This window comes from Solea solea, chromosome 9, assembly GCF_958295425.1.
Source record: "Solea solea chromosome 9, fSolSol10.1, whole genome shotgun sequence".
NCBI classification, from domain to species: Eukaryota; Metazoa; Chordata; class Actinopteri; order Pleuronectiformes; family Soleidae; genus Solea; species Solea solea.
The window spans coordinates 15,807,267-15,832,876 of record NC_081142.1 but is presented as its reverse complement, the minus strand read 5'-3'; the positions used below and the strand labels follow the sequence as shown (position 1 = coordinate 15,832,876).

The window sequence follows — 25,610 nt, the reverse complement described above, 5'->3', positions numbered from 1 at the left end:
TGTTCATCTCCACCCTGCACAGACTCCAAGTGTAAATGTGTTTGTGTCTCAGCAGTGTGTTGTGCTTTTCTGTTAATGCAGGTGATGAGCTCAACGAATGGAGAGCTGAACACTGATGATCCCACAGCCGGACACTCCAACGCTCCCATCACTGCTCCCACTGAGGTCGAAGTGGCTGATGAAACCAAGTATGAAACTGTCTCCATGCACAGAAAACATCATTCTGTCTTTACCAGTATCTCCAGCTTTAGGGTGTGGGAACCATGTGCATTTTCTTGGATCTAGATCCAGATGTGAAATGGAAGCTAGATGAGTCTCATTATCTTAAAAGTAACTCCAACTGTGTGAGCTGTTGTGAGGTGTGTAACCTCTGCCCAAACAGAAGACAATAATTAGGTGTTCTCATATAAACCTCTCTCAAAACAGGGTAGTCCGACTAAAATTGAGCTAGTCTTAGTCAGAGTTCCATTACTCTTGCATGTATATGCTTAATCGGACTGGAGTTGGACTTGGCGTTCTGATGATGTAGAGGTCAACAGGAAATTGAGTCAATAAGCACTAGAGATACAGCGCCACCTTCGCAGGGCGGAGACAGACGTACACAGCCAATAAATGGATTTTCTGCTTCACGTTTATACTCAGATTCAGCCATAGAGTGCTGAGGAGTTGCTACCATCCTAGACTTACCCCACATCTCAGGTGAGCCCGCAGAGCTTTCTGAAAGGATGTTTCCAGGTTCATATTCCAACTGTTCTCTAACAGCTAGCCTGGCTTCATCTTTTGTTTTGAAAAAAAATTCTATATCTTCTATGTGTGTATGTGTATGTATATATATGTATGTATGTATATATATATATATATATATGTATATGTATGTATGTATGTATATGTATATATATATATATATGTGTATGTATATGTATGTATGTATATGTATATATATATATATGTATATATATATATATGTATATATATATGTATATATATATATATGTATATATATATGTATGTATATATAAAAATGTGTGTATATCTCTTCACTTCATACAAAAAAGTTAACGTAAAAACAAAATTTCCCTCCTCTGTTTTCAGATTTTATACTAAGATAAGCTATTCAATTATAGTTATAACATTTTGTTTAGACATCACCACTTCATTTGCATGTATTTCTGTCTTCACATGTCTTACTCTAATGGAATTGTTGCTCTGTGTTCCCCGCAGGTGCTGTTGTTTCTTCAAAAGGAGAAAGAGGAAAGCCCTCCAGAGGCACAAGTGAAACAAGAGAATGGAGAGAACTTGAAAACATTGTGGTCATTGTCAAGTTTTAAATGGAAGCAACTTCACAGATCCCCCCTTGCCTCTTTTCTCTTTCCAGCTTCCCCTTCACCTCTTTACTCCTCTCACCTTGTTTCCCCTGTCACTTTGTACCCTGCCTCACTGCCCCACGCTCTCTGTCTCTCTCTCTCTATCTGTCTCTCTCTCTCTCGATCTCAGTGCTCCCCCTCCCCCCAGCTACTGACGAGTTAAAGGAATGTTGCAGTCCTACTGACTCCACAACAGACTCTTGATTCCTTTACTGAAGAAAAATGAACGTACCTGCATTACAACGGGGGGCTTGAGAGGAAAAAGTAAAAAAGCTGTAACAATGAAACTCGAATACCGTGGCGTGAATATGAAAAAAAGATACTGTTTGAAACAGTTGTTGTATTCTAGATTCCATAAAGAACGTGTATTGTTCCAACAGCCAACTGTTGATCAGGGGAATCATGGAAGTGGTTCAAGTGAAAGAAATCTGCTCCTTAGGAAATTTTCTTGTTTTCTTGTTTGTTTTTTTTCCTTCCTTTGGTGTGTGTTTTGGGATCAAGGTAAAGAGGAAAAGGTGAACTATGCTGATGTTAATCTGAGAGACACAGGAAGCATTTCATCTACTGTATAAAACAGAATTTGGAGGATTTTATGTATTTTTTTTTTCTTATTTTGTAATTGAATCCTCAGTTTTTGAAGTCAAATTCCTGCATTGAAAACTTAATTTTATGTTGTAGTGTTCTGGAGTTCCGTTCTTTTCCTCACTCTGGCTTTCTTTATGTTTGTCAACATGGACTTTGTAGCACAGTCACTGGCCTCAGGTACTGTGGAAGATTGAGAGAAACAGATATTAAGCTCTCTTATTATTATTGCACTTTTGGAAAGAAAAAAAAGAAAAGAAAATGACAGTGGAAAAACTTTAGGTTTGAAATTAACAGTTAAGAAAACAACTTAATAAAGACTGATCTAGGAAGAGTCCTTCACAACACTTATATCTGAGTTATGGCCGAAACATGTTGTTGATTTACATGAAAGGAGAAAGATATATCTTTCAATTTTTATTTCTTACATCAAAATAATTTACCAGGAAATCATAGTTTGTGCCTTTCTAAGTAAAATGTTTAAAGCTCACACGAGTGTCCTGCAATGACATTTTATCCAGTCTGTCCCAAATGCTCCCTGGATTATTATGTGTTTGTTTGTGTGTGTGTTTCCTGACACTGACCTTGTCAGGACCAGTAGTCCTCATGGAGACTAAAACCTGGTCCTACTGGAAAGGAAATTATTGTCATTATACAACTGAAATTGTGAGGTCAGATGGAGGGTTGATCAGAGCTGTTGCGACTGACCGAATGTGTCTAACAGTCTTGCTTGTTTTGATGGTGGGAGGAAACCGGAAAGCCCGGCGGGAACCCACAAAGACGGGGAGAACACACAGAAAGGTCCCAGACTGGGAATGGGACCCAGCACCTTCTTGCTGCGAGGCAACAGTGCTAACTTCTACACCACTGTGCCACCTAATGAGGCAGAAGCTCATTACTGAGGGACTGGTTAAGCTTAGGGCAAATCTTTTAACTGTATTTAGGCTACGGTTAGGGTTAATGTTTTGGTTGCACTGTCCAACTGAATGGGAGTTAATGCAGTGTCCTGAAAGTGATAGCTGTGTGTGTATTTAAAGGTCTTGCTGTCGACCAGATCTGTTAAAGTTTGTCTGGAGGGCACAGACAGACATGTCGCCCAGTGAGGTTTTCTTGATTATAAGGTACATCATGGGACATGAATGCTCTATTTCTGACCCAGAAAAGCAAAAAGAACCTTGGATTCCATAGTCAACGTGCACAGGACTGAGAAAACAAGAAAAAACATTACTCTTTTTTGCTCTTGTGAATATTGATGATCATCCTTTTTGTCTGACAGCTTCTGTGTCCAGGATTGTGTGCACTTTGCCTGAAATCTAAAGGTGTGGGTATAGATATGTATATATATATATGTGTATATACATATATATGTATATGTGTATATATATATATATATATATATATACACATAAATATAGATAAATACATATATATGTATAAATAAATAAGGACAGGCAAGGCAGCAGGAGCAAAGATGACAAGGATTTTGAATCTACACTGCACCTACTCACCACTGATGGAGACGACCTACAGCCACTCACTGAAGACATGACCAGACCTAACCACCCACTGTAGGTGGGTATATGTGTTCAACTGGATCAATCCAAATATGCAAGTGTCGAACTATTATTTTACAGTCCTGTCTGATGCAGGGGCATTTAACATACATGGGTTTCCTGCAAGTTGGGAAAACCATGATGTGTTTATTTTTATTCTTCCGGACTGCTGCACCTGTGTGCTGTACATGGGGTAGTGTCATTGATTGACAATGTGACTTGAAATTGTGGGTTGTATTTTGCAGATGCTCAAACCAGGGTTAAATCCAGTCTGTGCACAATGCCTGTTAAGTTTGATCCTCTCTTTGCATCACCAGGGACATTTCAAGAGACTTTGGAGGCTCCAGGTAAAATGGACCCAATCAGAATTGAACAGGAACAAGCTGGTGGCATTTTTGCCCACGTAAGGTGTGTCGTTGCAATTTTCTACAGCCACAAAAGTTAAGGGAGATCTCAAAGTGGATGTGGATAGCACAGCTGCTGTTCATGTCTGACCTCAAAATACATAATCTATACATCTGTAACCAGAGAGAGGAGTTCAGTTGAATCAAAGCAAATTTTACAACATTTGAAAAATAGAAATGTGAAAATCCTGTTTTACATTGTGATGGAGGCTGCAGTTAAATGACTGCGTGTGCACTGATTCATGTAGAATATTGTGAAACTACAGCATTGAGTAGTCAGTATCCAGTTCATCCTTAGGGTGGATTGCAGTACAGGAATGTCACATGCATCCAAATGTGTTTTTGTAACTGAATCTAACGAGTTTTCGGACTTGCACTTGCCACAGTCTGGTCATGATGGTATCACTCAGAACAGGTGTTAATACCAGGTCTGAATGGGTTAAAATCAGCTGTTCTCAGGGGGGCCTCTCAGCTCAGGGCTCTGTACAATTGCTTGCTTTGCATTTCCATTTGTAATGCCCCTGTGCATCACATAGGCCAAATTGGCCTGTCATGGAAAGACTTCTACATATACTATGTGTGAATAAGAGAGCTTAGTTTGTGTCTGAAGGTCCCTTTGTATTGGGAGTGTAGGGCAGCATGACATTTTCTGAACAGCTCGTCTCATGTGATTTGAATATCTGCTGCTCACTTCTACTCTGAGCTTGGCCTCCAGAAAATCTGTTCAGGTGTGATGATCAATTCAAATACTGGATGGACTCTACACCTGTGGTTGCATTGCACGTGAATCCTACAAGGCAGTTGGTGTGCTGAAGTATTGCAAGACAAAAAACCTGGCACTACCCTAGGTGTCACATTTAAATGTGTCCTACAGTACCATAGTGTTTGTCTTTAATCGGGTGTTTTTGATGCAAAAGTCTTGCATACTCATATTTCTCATTTTAGCAATGTTTGGCTCTTGGATGGTGATTGTTTAAGAAATCCCGATTTAAGTGATTTTGATCATGGTGTGGTTGTTGGTCTGAGTATTTTCAGAGTCTGTTGATCTCCTGAAGTTCCTTGGTGGGAACTTGTTATAGCCCAAGACAAATAAAAAAGTCCATTGGGACCATGGCCTCAACTCAACAGGAAGTCGGCCATTTTGAATTTGGCGTCCATCTTGGCGATTTGCACGCTTCGTCATTTTTTTTGTTATTCGTTTCATTTTCTATGCACCTCGGTCAAATTTCCTTGGCTCCACTCTGATCACATACCCTGGTATTTCAGGTATTTTCCTCTAAGTACCACCAGAGAAAGCTTGTGTACTACTGGTGGTACATGTACCACAGTTTGAGAAACATGGTTCTAAGGTAAAACTACTCAAGGTATTCAGAGGACCTTCGCTAACCCTAACCCCAGGAGCCACTACTGCCAGGCGTCTTGTGTACCTAATAAAGTGGCTGGTGAGTGTTAATACAATATGAAGATTTACTATCCTTGAACATTGTAGTGAGGGTCCAGGGACATCATTTCTGTCCCTGTTGTGTGGACACTGAGTGTCCTGTCTTATTGTCTCATGTGTAAACATGGGAAAGGCTGCCCTCTGGCGGCGGATGCGCGGCGGTGTGGCGGTGTAGTCAGGCGGGACAAAGCACTTGTTCAGAGGGTTCAGACTGTTCGGACTTCGACCGTTAACTGTCTCTCGTCTCTACTCGGGACTGGGGCTTCAAGCAGAGACGCGACTTTTTGAAGTTGAACCCCGGATAACGAGATACACATTAAAACGTTGCCATCTTTCCAGCGGACGCTTATTTTGTTGTTGTTTTTTTTCTCAGCGGTTCACAAACTTTTGAGTGTACCGAGGAGAGTTTTCACAGGAAACAGGGACCCGGGCCAGATTTCAGCCTCTTCCTCCCCCTCAGTCATCCTCAGGTAAGAAGACGACGACATTACAGGTGCATTGTTATCTAACAATACTGTTTGAACTCATTCAGTCTGACTCACGCTGCTGTGTACGTGTGTTTGACGGAGGTTTTCACCAAAATATTCGATACAGAACAGGGACAGGTGAATACTGATCAATCAGACAGCGCTTTTTTCCAGCGAATTTCTCATAAGAAAACACCCAAAGAAAGAATTACAGCCGAACCACTATGGCCTCCATGAGTGTAAAATACATTACCGTGCACTGTAGTGGAACTAATTCCTCTTAAAAGCAACACTAGATCACTTATAAATCAATTAAAACACTGGTTTCTAACCTTTCTCAGGTGATGGAGGTAAATGTAACTGTAAAGACAACACATAAGAAAACATAAATACATTTAGTTATAAGTATTTACAATCTGTCACACAAATTGTGTTAAGAGTAACTTATAGGGATGGGAAACGGCATCGGTCAGTGTCGGTCCAGTTCTGGTCAAAATCACTGCATCGGATATCGAAAAGATATACATGTCAAATCCAAAAATCCTATATATTGAATTATGTCTTTGAAATGACTCGGCACAAATGTGTTCATAGTTCATATAATGGTCTAAAATAACTGTATCTGACTCTTATCGGTATTGGTAGATACTCAAGTTTGTGATATCGGTATCGGACACAAAAAAGTGGTATAGTCCCATCCCTAGTAATGACAGAGAAATGTTTGATTCTGACTCCTGGATATTGAAGCGTTGTTATTGTTGTTGTTGTTGTTGTTGTTGTTACTACAGAGTCATAGACAGTAGGGACTTGCTTTGACTCCATACCACATTTTCTTATCCGATACAGAAGCCGATATCACAACCATGAGATACAGATATCACTCCAATACAGTCTTAACTAGATCTCCTTTAAAGGTCCATTGTTATTGTAGTGTTACTATAGTTTGTAATAGATGTTGAACTCCTCCACTCCCTTTCCTACCTGTGTCAGGTAACTACGGTGGCCTTTGCATTCTAGAAAGCATATCTCTCTTCACACTCTGGCCTGTTTGTTTGTTCAGGTTGTTGTATAAACAAAGCTTAAGTACACATAAAATCTTTATTCTAAAGCTACGAGAACACATAGTACATTCACTTCCTGTCAATAAACAATCTGACGTGTTGCACACTCAACCTAAGCTGTGTTACACTTGTTCTCCAGACATGTGCAGCCTCACTCATGTTCTGGTCACATGATGTCGGGTGCTTCGTGTCTCTCTTTACAGCGTGACTGTTTTTGGTATCCGATCCAGTGACTTTGACCAGCGTCAGACTGATACTGAGCACTGGATCGGCTCATATCTATTCAGGACTGATTCATTACACTAAGATGCCAGATTATTAGGTACACCCAGTTCACACCAATGCAGCTCAAGAAACCTTTTCACTTTTTGTTTTCATGTGCAATACCTTTTAAGTTATGTACATATGTGATTTAATCCATAAGAAACAAGTGTTGTGCTGCCTCCTGTGTGTCCCAGTCTACATGGAGCTGGAGTCTAATTGTTTTTGACAGATGTCAGACATGTGACTGTGTGAGTAGAATTCCATTATCAGCAGCAGATGATAGAGTCTCTGTGTTGTATTGGAGCTCAGGCTGCGGCTGGTGGGTGTGTGACCTGACCTGGGACTGTTGTCCAAATGCTCGGCTCTCTGCTCTGCATGAAGTTTTAGACAAACACCACTTGGTTATTACTGCTACTATTATACTACTGCAGCTGCTGCTGCTGTCACTTGTTTTTCCCTGCGCAGCAGGTACTTTAAGTCAAATTGTACTAGGTTTTTCCTTAATGAGTTATTTGACAATCAGTGAGAAAGACCCTTTTCGTGATTGGTGGTTCTTTTCATTGTAAAGTTACCTGATGATTATTATTTAAATCTTTCTGGTAGTTTCAGTCTGACATACTGTCCAAAAGTTACAATATTCAGTTTCTAATCATGTTTAAACAAAGTTATGCGGCAAGTTCCTGTGTTGAAGAAACTGGAACCTTTAATTGCATATAATTTGTTTTTGTCTTTTTATTCTTTTTAAAGAAGTAATTTAAAGATTGTTGCAGCTCTAGGTGGTTAAAAAAAGTTGTGCCGGATATTTCTGCCTCTAAAGATTGGCCCTGCTGTTGACCGCTCCCTTTATTTTATTGCATTCATTTTTTTTAACCCCCAGTCGACCATAGTGTTTGGGAGGTTTATAGCAGGGATGGGCATGAATCTTCAATTGTTCGTTTGATTATTATATTTTTTTTCTAAAGATTGCACTGATCAAAAAATAATCTGTCCTATGGGCACTATTTGTTGAATGTATTTATGTATTTATACATGTATTATTATTTATTTTTAGGTATTTATCACTTTCTTTTTAGCCTGGGCAGTTTTTATTCCCTATATTTTCAGCTATTCATTTTTTTTTTGGTCTTTAGCCCAGTTTGTCTCTGCATACCTTACATTGTTTTTAGTATAGTGCTGAGTACGTGCTTTCCCATTATGCCATGTAGTGTTTCCTCATGCAATCTGGATTTCTGTTTTGGTTTCGTGTGGAGTGGTGGAACTGTGGAAACTTGAATTACCTATAGGAGATAAATAAAGTTATCTATATAAGATGTTTTTAAGCCTCAGACTTGTACACACCAGAAGAGTTGTGGGCTTTAAATACATATTTCCTAATGTTTTAAATCGGAAATATTGAAGTGGGAGTTTCACGTTTTTTATTTTATTGGTAGAATTCCATTGCTCTGAAAGACCTTGACCCTCAGATTGTTTCCTGCTAGTTAGCAATAAAAAGCAAACACTGCAGTAGTAAATAAACTACGGCCCAGTGGCTCGTGGGACAGCCTGTTGATCAACAGTGGACACCTGATAGCCCTCCACCTGTCCTCCCTGCTTTTCCCACCTCACTCCACTCCGGAGCAGCACAGAGGAGCTCTTGTGTGATCCTCTCTGGACAGTGCCTCAATTTTCCTTTCTCTTTTTTCTGTTTTTTTTCCCTTTCCCCTGACTCCATGGCAACACTGTTCTTGTGACTATAACAGCCTTGACTTATGCCCCTCCTGCTCCCAAAACAAAGGCAAGAAGTTATGGAGGGATGGAGAGAAGGGGGAGGTGATGAAGGAGACGAAGGACATGGAGGAATGAGCGAGGGAGGGAGTAATGGGAAGGTGTCTGAGATGGAGGCTCTGAGGCGAGGCCTCTGCTGCTGTGTGTGCCAGAGTCCAATAAAGAGCAGAGAGTTATAACCCAGGACTGTAGACTTGTGGGCAGTGCCAGTGACTGACTGTCTCTCTCTGTATGAATAAACCTGTGAATGGCCAGGCGCCTTCCTCGGTCATTACCTCCCTCACAAGATGCCTGATGAAGAGAAAGTAAAAGATACAGATGATATGTGATATTTTTTTGTTTGTTTTTAAATCAGAGCTATTGTTGTGCTCAACCAAGGGAAGATGGACTTTACAATTCATATTTAAATGCAGGGCTGGACAATAATCCGCTAACAACACTATATAATACACATCTTTTGAGACACAACATATAACTGCTACAAATGTGTTACCTCATATATGACATGTGTTTCTCTGTTTAACACCTGGTTGTTGTTTTCTGCCCATAAAGAAGTTTTAAAACCACAATTAACTGTTTTCACTCAGGGCAAAATTGCTAAATCAACTGATTTATTTATTTATATGTTTATTTCTGTCATGTCAGTTAGATCAATCATCATCACACATCATCTTAGTGTAGTTCACACAATACACATAACCGAAAGGGAAAGCGGGAGAAGCAAAAGCTTATCTAGTCCCGCCCCCATTACCCACAGAATACATATTTTCATCATACTAATTTTTATTTTTTTATTTTTAATTTTTTCTTATGAGAGTTTGACAAAACATGTTTCAGCAGCAGGTAGCACTCAGAGATGTAGTCTAGCTCTTGACAGTCAATCAGACTACGTGTATGTCTGTACATGTGTCCATATTATTCCGTCGTAAGTGACAGTCTTGACTTGTTGCAACGTCCCAAAGTCACAAAGTAATCCAATCAATAGAGATCAATTCATCAGGTTAACTATTGACTTGAACAGTGACCAGCTTAGCAATTCCATCTTGGATCAATTGATTCTCCGTAGTGGCTCGATTTACAGGGGCAGCTAAATACTTCTCACATGTTGACATTTGTGCTTATCAATGTCAGCTCCCTCCCCTCCTTATGGGTTGAGTAAGTCAATATTCACATCACCACAGATAAAACCCTCTTTTGGCTAGTCCCTGAGAATATTCTTCCCACACATTCATTGAAATCTTCTAGTCTTGAGTCTGGTGCTCTGTAAACACAGCCTAGCACTATATTTCTGCCCTTCGTCACACAGATTTAAATTGTCACACATTCCATTAAGTGTTCAACAGCTTTAGACATATTTTGTACAATGTCATATTCGATGTTATTGTCAATGAACAGGGCCACTCGTCCTCCACCTTTGTTTCTTCTGTTAACATAGACAAGTTTATATCCATCCAGGCAAAAATCTGTGCCTTTGTCTTCATTAATCCATATTTCCGACACCGCAATGATGTTGAAAGTATTAAGTGTTGTTGGTATTCCCTAATGTGGTCGAAGTTGGTGTATAGGCTCCTGCTATTGAAGTGAATTAAAGACAGTTTCCCATTCATCTCAATGCACTCGTTGAATTGATCTTCAGTGTAGTACTGGCATTTCTCAGTCATGTTAAAGTAGAGGTGATTATCCGGGTCAATTCTTTCATTTGGGTCTGTGGGGTTGCAACATTTATCAAGACTGGCCATTTAAATAAACATGCATTCCCTTCACACAGTCCTAGTGGACATATTAATTATATGTTTTGTGCAGCTGGCATTTTAAACCTGAAATATTTAAATTGATTGTAATATAAAATGGAGAAAAGCAGCAATTAATATGCCTCAGAAGATCTGCCAGCAATGATTATGTTTAGAAGCTTCAATCTGCAAACGTAAACCTAATCATTTAAGTAATAGATGAATTAGTTGCAGCCCATGAGTCGACGAATTAGTTCCTTTATTGTTGTTGTTGTTGCTGAATAAAAGGCATTCATGTCAGTTTAAGATTTCAGATTGAAAATAAGGAAAAACTGTAACTCTTCCTTGGTGTTCCGGTGCCTTTTTTACTTCATTTGTTGCAGCCCACGCCCTGTAAGGCTCCGTGCAGAAGAATGAGCATTGTTAGGTTGTGTACATTGTGTTTATCCTGCGACCTCCTCTGTGAGATATGTGACACAGAACAGGGAACAACATTTTGTAGCTGGATGGAGGGATATGAAATGTTCAAAGTCTGGCTGGACATTGTGGAGGCTGGAGAGACACTCCTACTGTCTGTGAAGAGGCAAAAGAGAAAGTATTGTTGTTTGGCTGCACTCTCTGTCCTGGTACGGTCTTCTCCACATTTTACTGGCTCAGACCTCAAAGCTAAGGTCATTCCTTACAAAGATTGAACATTACAGTACAGTACAGTAACAACGTAGTGATAGTATGGAAATTATTTTGTAATTGGGAGGACATATTATGGAATTATGAGCTCTAATTTCTAATGCAATTTTCAGCTTGGTAATATCAATGTTAATAGTGTGGTAATAATAATTTAGAGTAATATCATATTATACCCAGGTGTAAACTTGCTAATGAAAATTAGTATAGGTTACTATCAATGTCATACCTTCACAGGAATAATTACTATATTATAAATGTGCTATTCACCCTCCCTTGTGTCTCATACACATTATCTGTTGTTATTAACAAAGAAACATGTGGTAATTACTACAAAAATAAGACAGTATTACCATAATATTACTTCCCAATGACTCATTACCATCTTATTACTGTGCTGTAATGCACAGCATTTCCTTTTTTACATAAAGCAGGTATGCTGTGGTGTGTGATAATCCTTGTAAAAATGAATTCACTGAACCTGACAGCAGGAGAAAATTGCACAAACAGCCCTAACTTGTACCGTCATAAATCACACTCTCTTGGAAAAGGTAAAACATTTACACAGTTCTGTTACTCAGCCTCCTTACCAGAGACGGTCACGCCTCACTTTCCCATATCTCTCCACGTACGAGTTATTACTCATATCAGTGCTGCTAAAAAACAGAGCCAGGCTCTTTTTCCCTCAGCTGTTTTTCTTACATTCTTTTTTCTTTTTATCGTGTTTGTGTTTACAGTCCCCGACGTATATTCAGCGATGTTCGACAAACAGCACTATGAGAGTCCGCCTGTTTACAGCCCTCCTTTCTCCCCTCCATCCAACAACGGCTTTGGCCCTCCAGGCAGCTTCCATGCCCCTCAGAGTGATTTCAACGCCTACCCACCTCCGCCTGGATCTTACTACATTGAGGACAAACCACAGCACTTCTACAAATGGCTGTCACCTCCTGGGATCATCAAGGCCATGATGGCTACAGTGATCATCCTCTGTGTGGCAATATTCGCCTGCGTGGCCTCCACCCTCATGTGGGACATGCAGTATGGATACGGTATGGGAATGGGCACTGGGATGGGCTACGGCAGCGGATACTCAGGGGGCAGCTTTGGCTCCAGCTATGGCTCCGGATATGGAGGTTACGGAGGCTACAACAACAACAACTACTATGGCTCCTACATTTCTCCTTACTCAGCCAAAACCGCCATGATTGCCATGGCAGCCATTAACTTCATCGGAGCGCTGGGATTCTTCATCACCAGCTTCTCTAAATCCAGCATGTTCCGCAGCAGGAAGTTCTTTCTTGCACTCTTGATAACCAGCATCATCATGGCCGCCCTGCAGGTAAACCTTATCCATACTTCAGATTTCTGATGGTTTCACATTTGTCTTACGTATGGAGTGATCTTGTGGTACTGTCATCAGAAAGTCTAATTTCAGTGATAAGTAGTCATTTGACTCATCATTCACTCAATCGCACTCAATATTTACACACACAGGCTATACAATTACAAATGTATAGATTAAAGTGAAAATTGTTGTAAGGAATACGTACACATATTTGCACAACTACATAAATACAACAGTTTCTCATAAAAACATATCGCGTAGTATACATGATATTGTACAGGGTTGGAATATTCAGGCTGTGCTGTCACTACAGGTCATAAAAAGGTAAAAAGGTGGAATTATGCTGACTCATCAATCAGAGCCACACAGATTTCTCAACAGCGAAGCTTACGTCATCAGGAGTGGTTGTCAGGTGGTAGAATAATTTCCTCCCACATCTTTGAATGTCACAGAAAGATAAATTGAGAGGTTTCACCCTCTTGGTAACTCTTTACACACAGGTTTTTGCACTACTGCTGTTCCATCATTTGTCTCTGATCCACCAGTATCCAGATTTTAGTATTAGGTGTAAGTCCATGTGGTCACAGCATGACACAAACAAATCAAAGCATAGATTTACTTTGGTTAGCCTTTTATCCATCCATCCATTTTCTACCACTTCTATCCTCATGAGGGTCACAGGGGAGCTTGTGCAATCCCAGCTGACATAGGGCTAAACGTAGGGTGTGTCCTGCACAGGACGCCAGGCCATCACAGAGCACACATAGAGACAAACAACCATTTACTCTCACACCTACAGTCAATTTAGAGTGTTTGCCTAATCTTTTAGGCAACTAAAAGTTTAGGCAAACTTTATTCGTCTTTATTCCGACTGGGTCGCAAACCCGGGTTTCTTGCTGCAAAGCCAAGAGTGCTAGAGCTTTTTGTCAAGTAGCTTAAATCTGTTTTTCCTTGTGTAGCTGCTGACAGCCATTCCTGGCGATGGCTATACAAACATACCTCCAAAAACCTGAACTATCACTTTAAGTTTTTTGTTTTTTTTCATATTTTTCACTGTAGTGGTTCTACTACAACATAAGAGGAATTTGATTTGAACCTTACATTTGCAACACTGAAAATGCTTTTTTTCTTTTTTGGCTGAAGCACCTCATGCTGATTTCCAATACTTAGAGTTCACTATTCCCACCCTGCTCTAAAATGAATGGTATTTAAATGTGCATGGTTTCAAAAAACCCTCAGTACCAGGAATACAATCTGCACAGCTGCACTATGTTCAGTAAAAACACATGGTCACACTCAGATGTTTACTCAATGTTTCATATACAGTGTAATATTTTTCTAGATTGAAGGAAATGAAGACACTGTACTTTTTCTTTATGTGGTGTATTACCGCGCATATTTTTCTCTGCACACCATCTAATTCAGTTTAATCATTAGAGATTGACGTAATTGTAAATATTAATAAATCTGCCTCGACCACAGGGAATCATAAACATTGTCTACATCGTTGGAGTGAACCCAATGGCCCAGGGCTCCTCCAGCATGATGTACAACCCAATGCTCATGATGTGCCAGAACCTGTACCAGACCGGCTACTCACAGATGGGAGGAGTGGGAGGCTTCCCCATGTACAACCAGTACCTCTACCATTACTGCTTTGTGGACCCACAGGAGGTTTGTAGTGTTCCTTGTTCTCTGTTAGCAGACAACAACGGTTGGATCAGTATTTCATGATGATGAATCATTTGTACTGTCAAATTAACCATTGTGTTCCAGGTGAAATAGTTTTCATTTATGTTAAAGGAGCTGTAAAGACCACAATTTATAATAACTATTTAGACTGCAAGACTAATTTTAATGCCCACAGTGTTATGGTTTGTTGAGTCTATAAGTTATCTTATAGATCTCCTATAAGATAATATAAATCTCCTGGAACTGTTGTGACGTCTTCATATTGCTATAATGTATTTTGATGGAAATTGGGCTGGACACTGCTGCCAAAAACATTATCAGGATAAAGTGTTTTACATTTGTCAATATCACTAATTATAAATTAAGAATGACATAATTCCTGATTCTTGAGTCTTCATGAGTAAAAAACATAATAACAACTTGTTGAACAGAGAAACATTTCACACATCTGAGGTAAAACATTTAAAAGGTTTCTTTGAGTTATGTCACATAGTGTGATACTGAACCAATGTTTTATCTCTGCTGACGGTAATTGTCTTAGATTATTGACAAACAGTTGCCTTTTGTGAAGCATTTGCTACATTGTAATGTCAAATGTGTGTGTGTATCTACTTGAGATCTTTCCAAATTTCATGCCCCGTGTTTTTGCTCTTTTAGGGTGTTGCCATGGTGTGTGGATTCCTGGTCGTTATCGCTCTGGGTGTCGCGGCCTTCTTTGCATTCAAAACTCGAGGGAAGATCTGGCGCTACGGGAAACCAAACATCTACTGGGAGGAGCCTCTTGTCGCGGGGAAGGCTTCAGAAGGCCGTGATGTGGAGGAATGGGTAGGAGACAATAAGATGGCAGTGGCACTTAAATATGACTGGATTTACGGGGGATTAATGGAGAAAAATCACATTTGAAGTGAACAAGGTCAAAGAGAGATTAAAATCCAGCTGAAGGACGGTTGGGTGAATTTAATGCCCATTTGATTAGATGAATGATCAACTAGGATTTTTTTTTTTCCTGATTCAGCCTCTAAAGCAAAATGACAGACTCTTTTTCTTTTTGGTGCCTAACTGTTTGACTTGTTGCCACATGTCCAAGTAGTTTTGTACCAATTTCTGAGATACAAAATAGGTAATTAGGTAGCCCATTAGTGAGGTAGTCATCTCACTTCAGTAATCATCAGTTATAAGGATTATAGTTACAGGTTAGGTGATTGTGGTGATGCAGACTCCCTAAATACACACTTGCACGTTCTGTACTATTTTTAACATATAACTATTGTCTACATCCAGATGGACTTTTTGACGTGGTACACCACTTTACGTGTCTCATGTGAGTTCATCGCTCATCTTTATGAGCTGAAAGTCCAAGCGGATCCTCACGTAACATATCGATCATTATCATTTTATAGGATCTAGCAGAGAGACAGTCAGACATGAGCATTAAGAGTGTTTCCCCCTGACTGAGTCACTTTGTTCAGGGTCAGAGCTGATAGCAACCGGGGTTTGTTTGCGCCCAGCCTGCCACCTGGTTTCACTCTGAGTAATCATTAACCACCTGAGAAGATAGGACGCAGTCGGGTGGTTTCTACAGAGCCTGCATTTGGTTTTTAAATGTCAACAACACTCCAGTCATACTGCTCTGTTAGCTGAGGTATAGACTAATTATTGATTACCGTTTTCAAATGTTATGTACAATGAATGACTATGAGGTCATTTAATTTGACGGTCATAAACAGCACCATTTATGTTAAAACTAAATGTAACATAGTTCTGAAGAAGAGTTCACCACAAATCAGTAAAAGCAGATGCTTTGTTTGCAAGGAATTAAAAATACTATGATAAAATTCTTAAAATCACGGCCAGTGTACCCATCCACAACCTCTAATCTACAATAGTTGCTCATGTAACTGCCAGTAAATAGGTATAAATAAACAAACTAAGTTATTACTAGTTAATTGTTAATAGTTAATTATTTGCTTTATTTATACAGCACTTTACAGAATAATCATGCATCAAATTTATAAAAACACTGATCGTTCACAGCATCCGCAAACATACAGCATGTAATACTTATCTTTGCTTACTAACACGATTTAGAATTACTACCATAGCTCTGTTATTTCATCACATTATTCAAATAAGCAGTGAGTCGCAGTTCTTTTTTTGCTTGCCGAGAAAGGAACCACTAACTTACACTGAGCTGTTTTTTTTTTGAGAGTGTTTGTCTTTATAGAGAACATAACATCACGCAGGTGTATGAGCACAGAGTCTAATAATGGAGCAATGCTCACTGATGTCATCACACGTACTGTGATACACTGAAGTGCACAAACCAAATGCCGTAAATGCATTTAGACACTTAAATAAAATAAAATGCTGTAAAAACCGAGTAAGAAATATGTTCAGGAAAAGGTTTGGTCTTTGCAAACATGTCATTACTTTACAATTTGACCTTGAGGCTGTCACATGTCCTCCAAACTTCACGAGTTAGGGTGACCAGATCCCAGTGTGGTACACCTGTTACCGTATAGAAGGTTTAACTTTAAAGATAAACACAGGATTGACCTTATGTATCAAGTGTACAACTGGTTCTTTGTAAAAGCTATGGCTTATATAGGCATATATATATATATAAGCAGGCCAGTGTAATTTTTTTCCCCATACTTTTGATCGTTTACAAGTACAACTTAGCTGCATCGTCTTTTCTTTGCTGTATTTTCCATCATTTTTTCATCAATTTGTGTCTGATGGGAACTTTTCCCACAGACAGACACAAGCATCAGTCTAGAGCCGATTACAATGTGGGACATTGTCTCAGTACGTGGTATGTGGGACAAAGGAAGCAAATGCTGATACCTGATCACCCTAATGACAATTCTGGGAGGTGATTGTTTATTCAAAGGTTGATGTACTGTACATAGTGAAATGTACACACGAGGACTTTGCTGCCTAAAAGAGGGAATGATCTGCCAAAGCAGGTCGGCCAAAGTGTGTCATCATTGTATCATGATGGCCATCTATTTTATCCATCTGTAACAGGTTACATAAGCAGACCTCTTTGTGTGGAAGTTGAACCACTTTGTCCTTAGCTTCCTGATATATTTCCAACAGTTCTTTCCTTCCATGTAGAACTACCTGAATCTGTGCCACAGAATGAGTCATTCGGTTTGTTTGGCTCCTTTAAACACTGTGACAGTGACAGTCTCAGGCAGTGGTCGGTTTGAGAGTTGACCATCTCTGTTGCTGAGCTCGCGGAGGCCCGGCTCGCTCTGATGACCTCACACACTGGCCTCATTCAGCTCACCCATGGCCTGGTAGGGGGGCATTGTATCTGCTGCTGCATGAGGTCATCAGTGTCGGGTTCTGCAGGGCTGCATGTGAACACATTCACGACATTGATTTAAAACATAAATTTATTGCTAATGTATCTATAAAAATGATTAGGTAGATACACTGGGGGCTGCACTGAATTATCAATTGATTATTAATTGGTAACTAAACAAGCTCTCTGAGTTTTCAGCTTCTTGAATGTAAATATTTCTTTGCTCCGTATAACAAAGAAATCACTGAAACGGAATAATTTTAGTTTGTGGACAAACCAAGACATGTGACAATGTCATTAAAAGGTTTGGAAAACACTTTATGGACCAAACAACTAATTCATTCATCAAGAAAACAAGCAACGTAGAAATACATTTTCAAACTCATCGTTACTTGAAGCCCTAATATACAGTACATTCATTTATATTTTATTAAGAACTGCTCGTGAATGATGGATAGCAAAGATTTTCTGAGTCTTTCAAGTTGATATTTCTGGTCTGACATTATGTGTTATGTTACTCACAGCTGTTTAAGGAGGGATACTGTTCTTTTGAGGAAAAATACACTCACTGGCCACTTTATTAGGTGTCCTGTGTACCTAATAAAGTTGCCAGTGGAGCAAAAGTGGCACCTGTATTCTTCCCATCTGCTTCAAAGTGTCTCCTGCAGACCTTGTTGGGTAGGAGTAGTAACAGTCTAACCAATCTTATCAGTGGTCTGGCAACAACAGGGCATTTTTGCTGCTCACTGGATATTTTCTCTCTTTTTTTCAGGGCGTTCTCTGTGAACACTGGAGATATTTCACTTTTTCCTTCTGCTCCTCCTGTTTTCTCTTCAGTCATTAATATTTTTAGTCTCCAGTGTTTCCACATCTCACCTCTCTCAGTTCGGTAAATGAATACATTTAGTACAGCTGCTGTAGCGTAAGTGCCATCATTGTGATGTTAAATTCTTTTGTCACAGACAGCCTGACAGAGATATTTTACAGTTGCGTAAATCTCAATCTTTGCTGCACAGCTTTAATTTTCACCTTTTTTTTAACGCCATCCCTCCTTGATATCTACCTGTCTCTCTCATGCATCACCAGTGCCACGTCTCCCTCCCTCACTTGTCCTTTCTCCAGATTTCCTTTCAACAACATATGCGCCGCTCTGTGTCTCTTTTCCGGCCTCTTCTCTTTGTCTCTGCAGGTTCAGGACTCACAGACATTCTTCCTGTGCGTACATACACAGCAGCTGCTGTTGTTGCACACCCGGAGAGCATTTTTGAGATTCTCCCATAGCTGCATGTTGTGGGGCAATTCTCCCCTGCCCAAACACTACACACCCACCATGATTATTGTTTTGGGGGGCTAGGCCGATGTTCTGCTCATGTCATGCTTCACCCGAGAGAACAGAGGAGAAGAAATTCTCTTTTGTAAAGGTTCTGCGTGGTTGTGAAATAACATTCTCACCTCTGACCGATGCTTAAAACAAATTGTTTGTGTCTAACTTACAAATGGATGCAACTTAGAAATATAACCACGTGTCCCTGAGCAGAGGCAGTACATATTCTACTCCCATAGTCCTCACACCAACATTGTTCCGGATCGCGTTCTCTCTGTGTGCAGTTGAGGTGGGGAAACAATGGGGCTAATTTAAAGTTCAGATGAAGAATCAGTGACCACCAGTAAGGCCTTCATTGTAAAGAGTTCAGTCATGCGTGACATTTGACCTCATAGGAAGTGACCGTGATTAGATTTGTGTTTGAAGACACAAAGGAGGGACACATCCGTTCAGCATGCTCGTGGCAACAAAGTGAACAAAGTGAAGCAACAAAAAAGAAGTGAAAGCAAAACATTTGTTTTATGTGTGTGTGTGTGTGTGTGTGTGTGTAACACATGCCCATGATTAGTAATTCATGGTATAAAAAAGCCATTTATTAAATCGTTTATACGTTATTAGCGTTTAGCCTTTTGTCGTTTTAATTCTCTTGAATTTTTCACACACTCTGGATCAAGGAGATATTCCACACTTCACTGTGGAGTTGTTAGACTGCCGTTCAATGACGTGCCTCACGCTCTGTGTAAACTCAAAGCACCAAGTCACAAACTTCCTGCCATCGAGATTGCCTTTCTCTCCTCTTGAAGTCGCTGACTTTACGGAAAGCGGAGAAACATAATGTCTCCTTCGACGCTGTCCTGCTGCTTTGTGGGTCCTGAATTGTTTGTTTGTTTGCTTTTGCTGAGTCTGTTCCTCCTGTTTTTTCCCTTCTCGCTGTAGGTGAACAATGTGGAGGAAAGCCACAGTGTTCATGACGCGCCCACCCTGCTGGTGTCGGAGAAGGGAGCGGGTCTGCTCAACGCCTCGGTGAACAGTGTCATCTCCTACACACCGCCTAAGACGGACAGCAGCTTCTATAACGGAGACACTTCTTACCACCACAAAGAGTGCGTGACATGTTCTCAGTTTTTCTCAATATGTAGTAAAGGTTACTGTGTATACATTCTCTTTTCCACATATTCCATATTCAAACAGTAAATCACCTCGTGTGTGACTCGCAGGAAGGTGGGTCATTGTTCTTAGCGTCTTTTTAGTGCGGGGAAATTGGATGGAAGCCTGTGATCAGTGGGGTTAAGCATAGCTCCAATCGTATTTTATTTAATAAATAAATATATGTGTGCTCCCACGCTCATAAATTCAAGATAAGCCATGAAAAAAAAGAGAAGAAAAGAGGCATTATAATGAAGAAGTACTTTTAATTTAGTGTATTTGACATATCTGAAGAACAGATACAGGATTAGAGCTCGTATATTTACAGTAGTTGTAGAATTCTGTTCTGTTCCCTGTAAAGCAAAAGATTACACACAGTCAACCATTCAAACACGTGACACACAAGTAATATCTAATCGCAACTATGTTTAAAACATATTGTCCTGCCCACAAAGGAGAGCTCTGTGTGTACTTGTATTTGTTACTTCTCTAGAACCTTGTTCTGGCACAAACACTGACCTTGTCACGACCAGTAGTCCTCATGGAGACCAAAACCTGGTCCTAATGAGGCAGAAGCTCATTTCCGAAGCTCAACTGCAAAGTTAGGATTGCAGTGTGAATTGTGGTTAAGATTGAGGTTAGGCATTAACTGCACCACGTTAAGTTTAGGTTTGGGATTAGGCTGTCCAAATAAATGGAAGGAGAATAGCACAAACCTGCGTGTGTGTGTGCGTGTGTGTGAGAAAGATTAATTTTCCCTTGTTTTTTCCTCATGATCACTGAATTCTCTGTGGACGAGAAAAGAGCAGAATGTTTACGACCCGACGTATTTGATTTTCTTCAAAGGATTTTATGAAGCACCTTATTTTTGTTGTCCTTAATCCTTCAGTGTGTGCGTGTGTGTGTGTGTGTGTGCACGCAGAGCAAACTGCTCTTTGGTAATCATTGAAAAACAAGTCAGTCACATCAGAAAGAGAAGTACAGAGAATTATTATTATTACGCCGCCGATTTCCACTCTCGCAGAGTAAACAGAGCCGATGTTTTTCATCAGCTTAAGAATGTTAGCCTGAAGACCTGCTGTGTCCTGACATCATGCTGCCTTCCATTGTAAGAACTTGTAATAACTGCTTCACTGGATTTGGATTCCTCCACAAATCCCTACAAATCTACAAAATTGAATTTGTTATTAAAGAGCTGTACCTGCTTCCTGGTCACGGGGAGACTTCTAAGTGGCCCATGGTGAAAATTGTAGGGCATGAGCAACAATAATCATTAGTGGTTCAGAGTGTCCTTACCTTTCTCAATATTGTCTTTGTCTGGGTCATCAGGGAATAATTGTTTTGTTTGTCTCATATTCTGTCATTCTTGTAACTCCTCCCTGATGTCCTTGGAGGTTTATTTTCTTATGTTCACAATTTTCATCTTAGCCTATTTTTTAATGTATTTTGTTATAAAAACGTCTTTCCCTGACACAAGGCAAGTCTGCATGTTTTAGATGTTTCCCTGCTCCAACACACCTGATTCAAATTGTCAGCTCATCATTAAGCACTGCAGCCGCCTGATAACGACCAATTTATTTGAATAATCAGGTGTGTTGGCGCGGGGTCCCCCTGTAGAAGAACTGTAGGAGTAACATTGCTGTATTTGACCGTCTAGACAACGTTGTAGTGGCGAAAGTACACTTAATTCAACAACGCAACCTAATGACACGTAGTGACCCGACTGTCCAAAAACCCTGTTACACCAAAGCTTCTAAAACAGACACATCCATCAAACTGCTAGATCTTTTTCAGTACATATCTTCCAATTCCTTTATCTATCATAGCTGTCAAAGATATTTTTAATTTTAGATACTTTATTAATCCCCGTAGGGAAATTATTCTCTGCATTTTGACCCATCCTAGAATTAGGAGCAGTGGGCTGCCACACTGAGTAGCGCCCGGGGAGCAATTGGGGTTGGGTACCTTGCTCAGGGGTACCCCAGCCCTTTTGGCCTGGTGGGGACTTGAACCGGCGACAAACCTGTGGCCAAATGTCATTTGGCCACAGGCTGCCCTAAATGACATTGTAACAGGTGTCAAATCTTGCATCAACCACCCGGCCTAACCCTGAACTAAAACTAACTTAACTCTGGCTCCTACAAACGTGGTCATGCAAATCTCATGATGTTTCTTTCAAGTATTCTGTGCAAAAAAACAAAGTAACCTCTGCTGAACGAACATATTGTTCATCATAACAAAAGCTGATGTCATTGTGTCTGTTTGTGTCCTGCAGGTACTCGGAGAGGGCCAGCCGACCATCAGAGGCCCACTCCCACGAAGGAAGAATTAGCTCCAGCCCCTCAGAGGAGATGAGCGGAGGCCGCAAACCCTCGGCCAACCGGGGCAAGAGACGCAGACGTAACCCCGACATGGACGAGTCTCAGTACGAGACGGAGTACACGACCGGAGGAGAGACCGGCAACGAGCTGGATGAAGACGAGTGGGAGAGGTGAGCGTCGGGAACAAGGCTGCACTTTCTTTACCCGGATTAGAGATAGAAATGTCATTAACTCTGACCTCAGATTGTAGATTATTGCAGTCAAATTCTGTGGCTCCCTTAGGGCCAGACCTAAATTCACGTAATCTCGGGACATGAAGCTCATGAGGATGACTTGATTGAGAGGAGAACGCAGCTAGAAAACCTTGTATTTTCAAACCTTTAAGTATAAACCAGGGAATAAACAACAAAGTGTAGAGAAGGCTACACTATTCACTACTCTGTCCGGCAGAGACGTTAATCCTCTGAAGCATGCCAGTTTATATGGACTGTACGCAGGGATAACCAGAGAATTGGGCCAAAGGTACAACACATGCAAGTCAATGTAGTTCATGAAAAAGAGTAATTACTTATTTGGATTCACCATTTATCAAAATCAGCACGTCCAATACTCGTCACTGTCCCGTGCAGTGTGTTTCTCAGCAGGCTCAGCATTGAAGGCGATGACTGATACAGAGTGAGTTTATCTCTGATGCTGATGTGCTTTTTGTTCTGTGTCTCTTTCCTTTCGTTCCTTTCGTCCAGTTTGTACCCGGTGATAAAATCGGACGTGCAGCGTCATGAATATAAGGCAGAGTTTGATGCTGACCTTAGGGACTACAAGCGCATGTGTGCCGAGATGGACGACATCAACGATCGTTTGAACAAACTCAGCCGCCAGTTGGACACGCTGGACGAAACGTCCGCCAAATACCAGGTAAGACGCGCACCGGAGACGGGGCTGAATGAACAGAAATGATGTAAGATTATTTGTGTCCTTCATCTGTAAACTGCTATCAGACCTAACTTAGGGAGCATTTGTGTTTATTCACCAGCAGTGCAGGGGCGGGTGAGGCCAAAAAGCGCTTATATTATACAGAGAGGATTCCTATTGAGGAGATGTAATCAAATGTTTTACTTGTTGTTTTTCCTCAGATTACAGCAGAGGAGTATAATCACCTAAAGGATCTCAAGCAGGTGAACAAACTTACTGATTCGATATGCGCTAGCTGATAGAGAGATAGTCACTCGTACACGGCCAATAAATCTCAAACTTGCCGGGAGTTGTCCGGTTTCCTGTCTTAGTCCGACTATTTTTATACTATTTTTTGCTAATGTTTTGTGTTCCCTTCATGTTTTCCCGATGTAGTTTCATTAACGATCTCATGTGTGTCATAACTTACTCATGTGCTCCGTCTGCACTGTAGACACCAGACTACCAGTCCAAGAAGAGGGAGTGTCGCAGGCTGAGACGCAAACTGTTCCACGTCAAACGCATGGTGAAGAACTACGACAAGAACCACTCGTGAATCCACTGAGTCCTGAATCTCGGCCTCTGTGCTCCACACAGGAAAAAACACTCAGACGTTGCCCAAGACACACTCCAAAATGCCGCAAACTGACGAGCTGACACCAAACCGACACACACACTCGATACAGAGCTGCACGTTTCAATACACACAAACATATTGAGAATGTACCGCATGTTGTAATAGTTACTTTAACGTGTGCTTAGTCTTTCTGATCACTAATGTGTCAATAACTACTTTTGTGGTAAGGAAATGGAAGCAGGACCCTCTCAGTTGTAGCCACTTCCCCAGCAAACACTGCCAGCTCGTTTTGCTCGATGTTTGCTTTCACTCGAACGGTTGATTTGAAAGTCACTTCACCTTCAGTCACCTGTGATAACACAACACTTTGGTTTCAGTGTGTGTGTGTGTGTGTGTGTGTGTGTGTTTGCTCTCCAGACTGGTCGGTCACTTTTCTTTGTTTTATCTCCATAGATAAGGGTGGAACAGTATTGTAGAGAACGTGGTAGTAAAGGGGGGTCGACTGTGTCGCTGCAATTGATTACAAGCAGATATGCAGTTTGTTTTTAACCTTTGTCACGGCGTTATTATCTTTGCCGCAATGGATTGTGCTTCTCTCACCTCTTGCGTCAGTGTTAGTCAAGTTTAAATGCTCTCTGCCACGACCATGTGTATTTTTTCCCGGAACTATGATATTTATATTGTTTGTCAAAAAATGCAAGTGAGACCAAAAAGGAGACAAACTGATGTTTTGTGTGTACATATATATATATATATATATATGTATATATATATGTATATGTATATATATATGTGTATATATATATATATATATATATATATACATATATGTATGTATATATATATGTATATATATATGTATGTATATATATATATATATATACACATATGTATTTTGTACACGTTTAATGAATCTCGTTCATTCCACGTAGCAAGAACAAATTTACAGAACCTGTTTAAATAGACTCAGCGGACGTCTTAGCATTTGTCATGTTATCTGTACATAATAAATACCTATAGTGGCTTGTTTTTAATCGGTGGTCATTCAATGTTTCAACTATGCAAAAATGTTTGGGGAAAAAAACAACAATTTTTAACCTTCAAAAACACATTGAACTGTTTCTGACTAAGCTGAGCACATTGTTTCATTTGATTATTCATCATCATCAGTAAATTTTTTATTTGTGCGTTAATCCACTTCATGTGAAAAAAAAAGTCTTATGATCAACTGTAGTTTTAGACACACTTTTGATTTGTCATACATTTGTACTTTTTATGGGGAGCATTGCTGTCATTTTACAAACCATTTGCGAGCCATTTATTTTTGTATGAACGAATGTTTTTATCTCATAAAATACCTTTTTTTGTAACCACATGCTTCCATATGGAAAGATGTCTTTGAAATTGTCAAATGCAGTAATAAACATTAATAATTTGCTAAAATATTGTTAAGACTTCTTTTCTTTTCTTTTCTGAGCCCCCCTGGTTTGGATATACAGTATATGTAGTTGTGTGCACCTGCAGTGAGAGTCCACTAGAGGGAGCAAAAGGACCTGCTGTGAAGCCACAGCCCTACATCAACAGCATTGGTAATTATCAAAATCATTTTTTATGTTTCTGTAATGAA

At 40.2% G+C, this 25,610-nt stretch overlaps 2 protein-coding genes across 7 annotated transcripts in view; both read left to right on the top strand.

The window, feature by feature from the left end:
• csnk1g2b (casein kinase 1, gamma 2b) overlaps positions 1-2,436 on the top strand; it is a 29,931-nt gene extending 27,495 nt beyond the window's left edge. For all 6 annotated transcript variants that reach the window (XM_058638708.1, XM_058638706.1, XM_058638707.1 and 3 more), the window contains 2 exons: positions 82-188; positions 1,222-2,436. In XM_058638708.1, the coding sequence (XP_058494691.1) occupies positions 82-188; positions 1,222-1,276 (162 nt within the window). In that variant the 3' untranslated portion in view covers positions 1,277-2,436. The remainder of the gene's footprint in view (positions 1-81; positions 189-1,221) is intronic.
• A 3,079-nt stretch (positions 2,437-5,515) lies between these two features.
• Positions 5,516-24,753, top strand: LOC131466039 (occludin-like). Its single transcript, XM_058639093.1, has 9 exons — positions 5,516-5,814; positions 12,052-12,653; positions 14,142-14,333; positions 15,009-15,176; positions 19,925-20,091; positions 22,410-22,625; positions 23,199-23,370; positions 23,589-23,630; positions 23,861-24,753. Exons 2-9 carry the CDS (start codon positions 12,072-12,074, stop codon positions 23,960-23,962), a joined length of 1,641 nt encoding a protein of 546 aa, XP_058495076.1. The 5' UTR covers positions 5,516-5,814; positions 12,052-12,071; the 3' UTR covers positions 23,963-24,753.
• Positions 24,754-25,610: the final 857 nt, after the last annotated feature.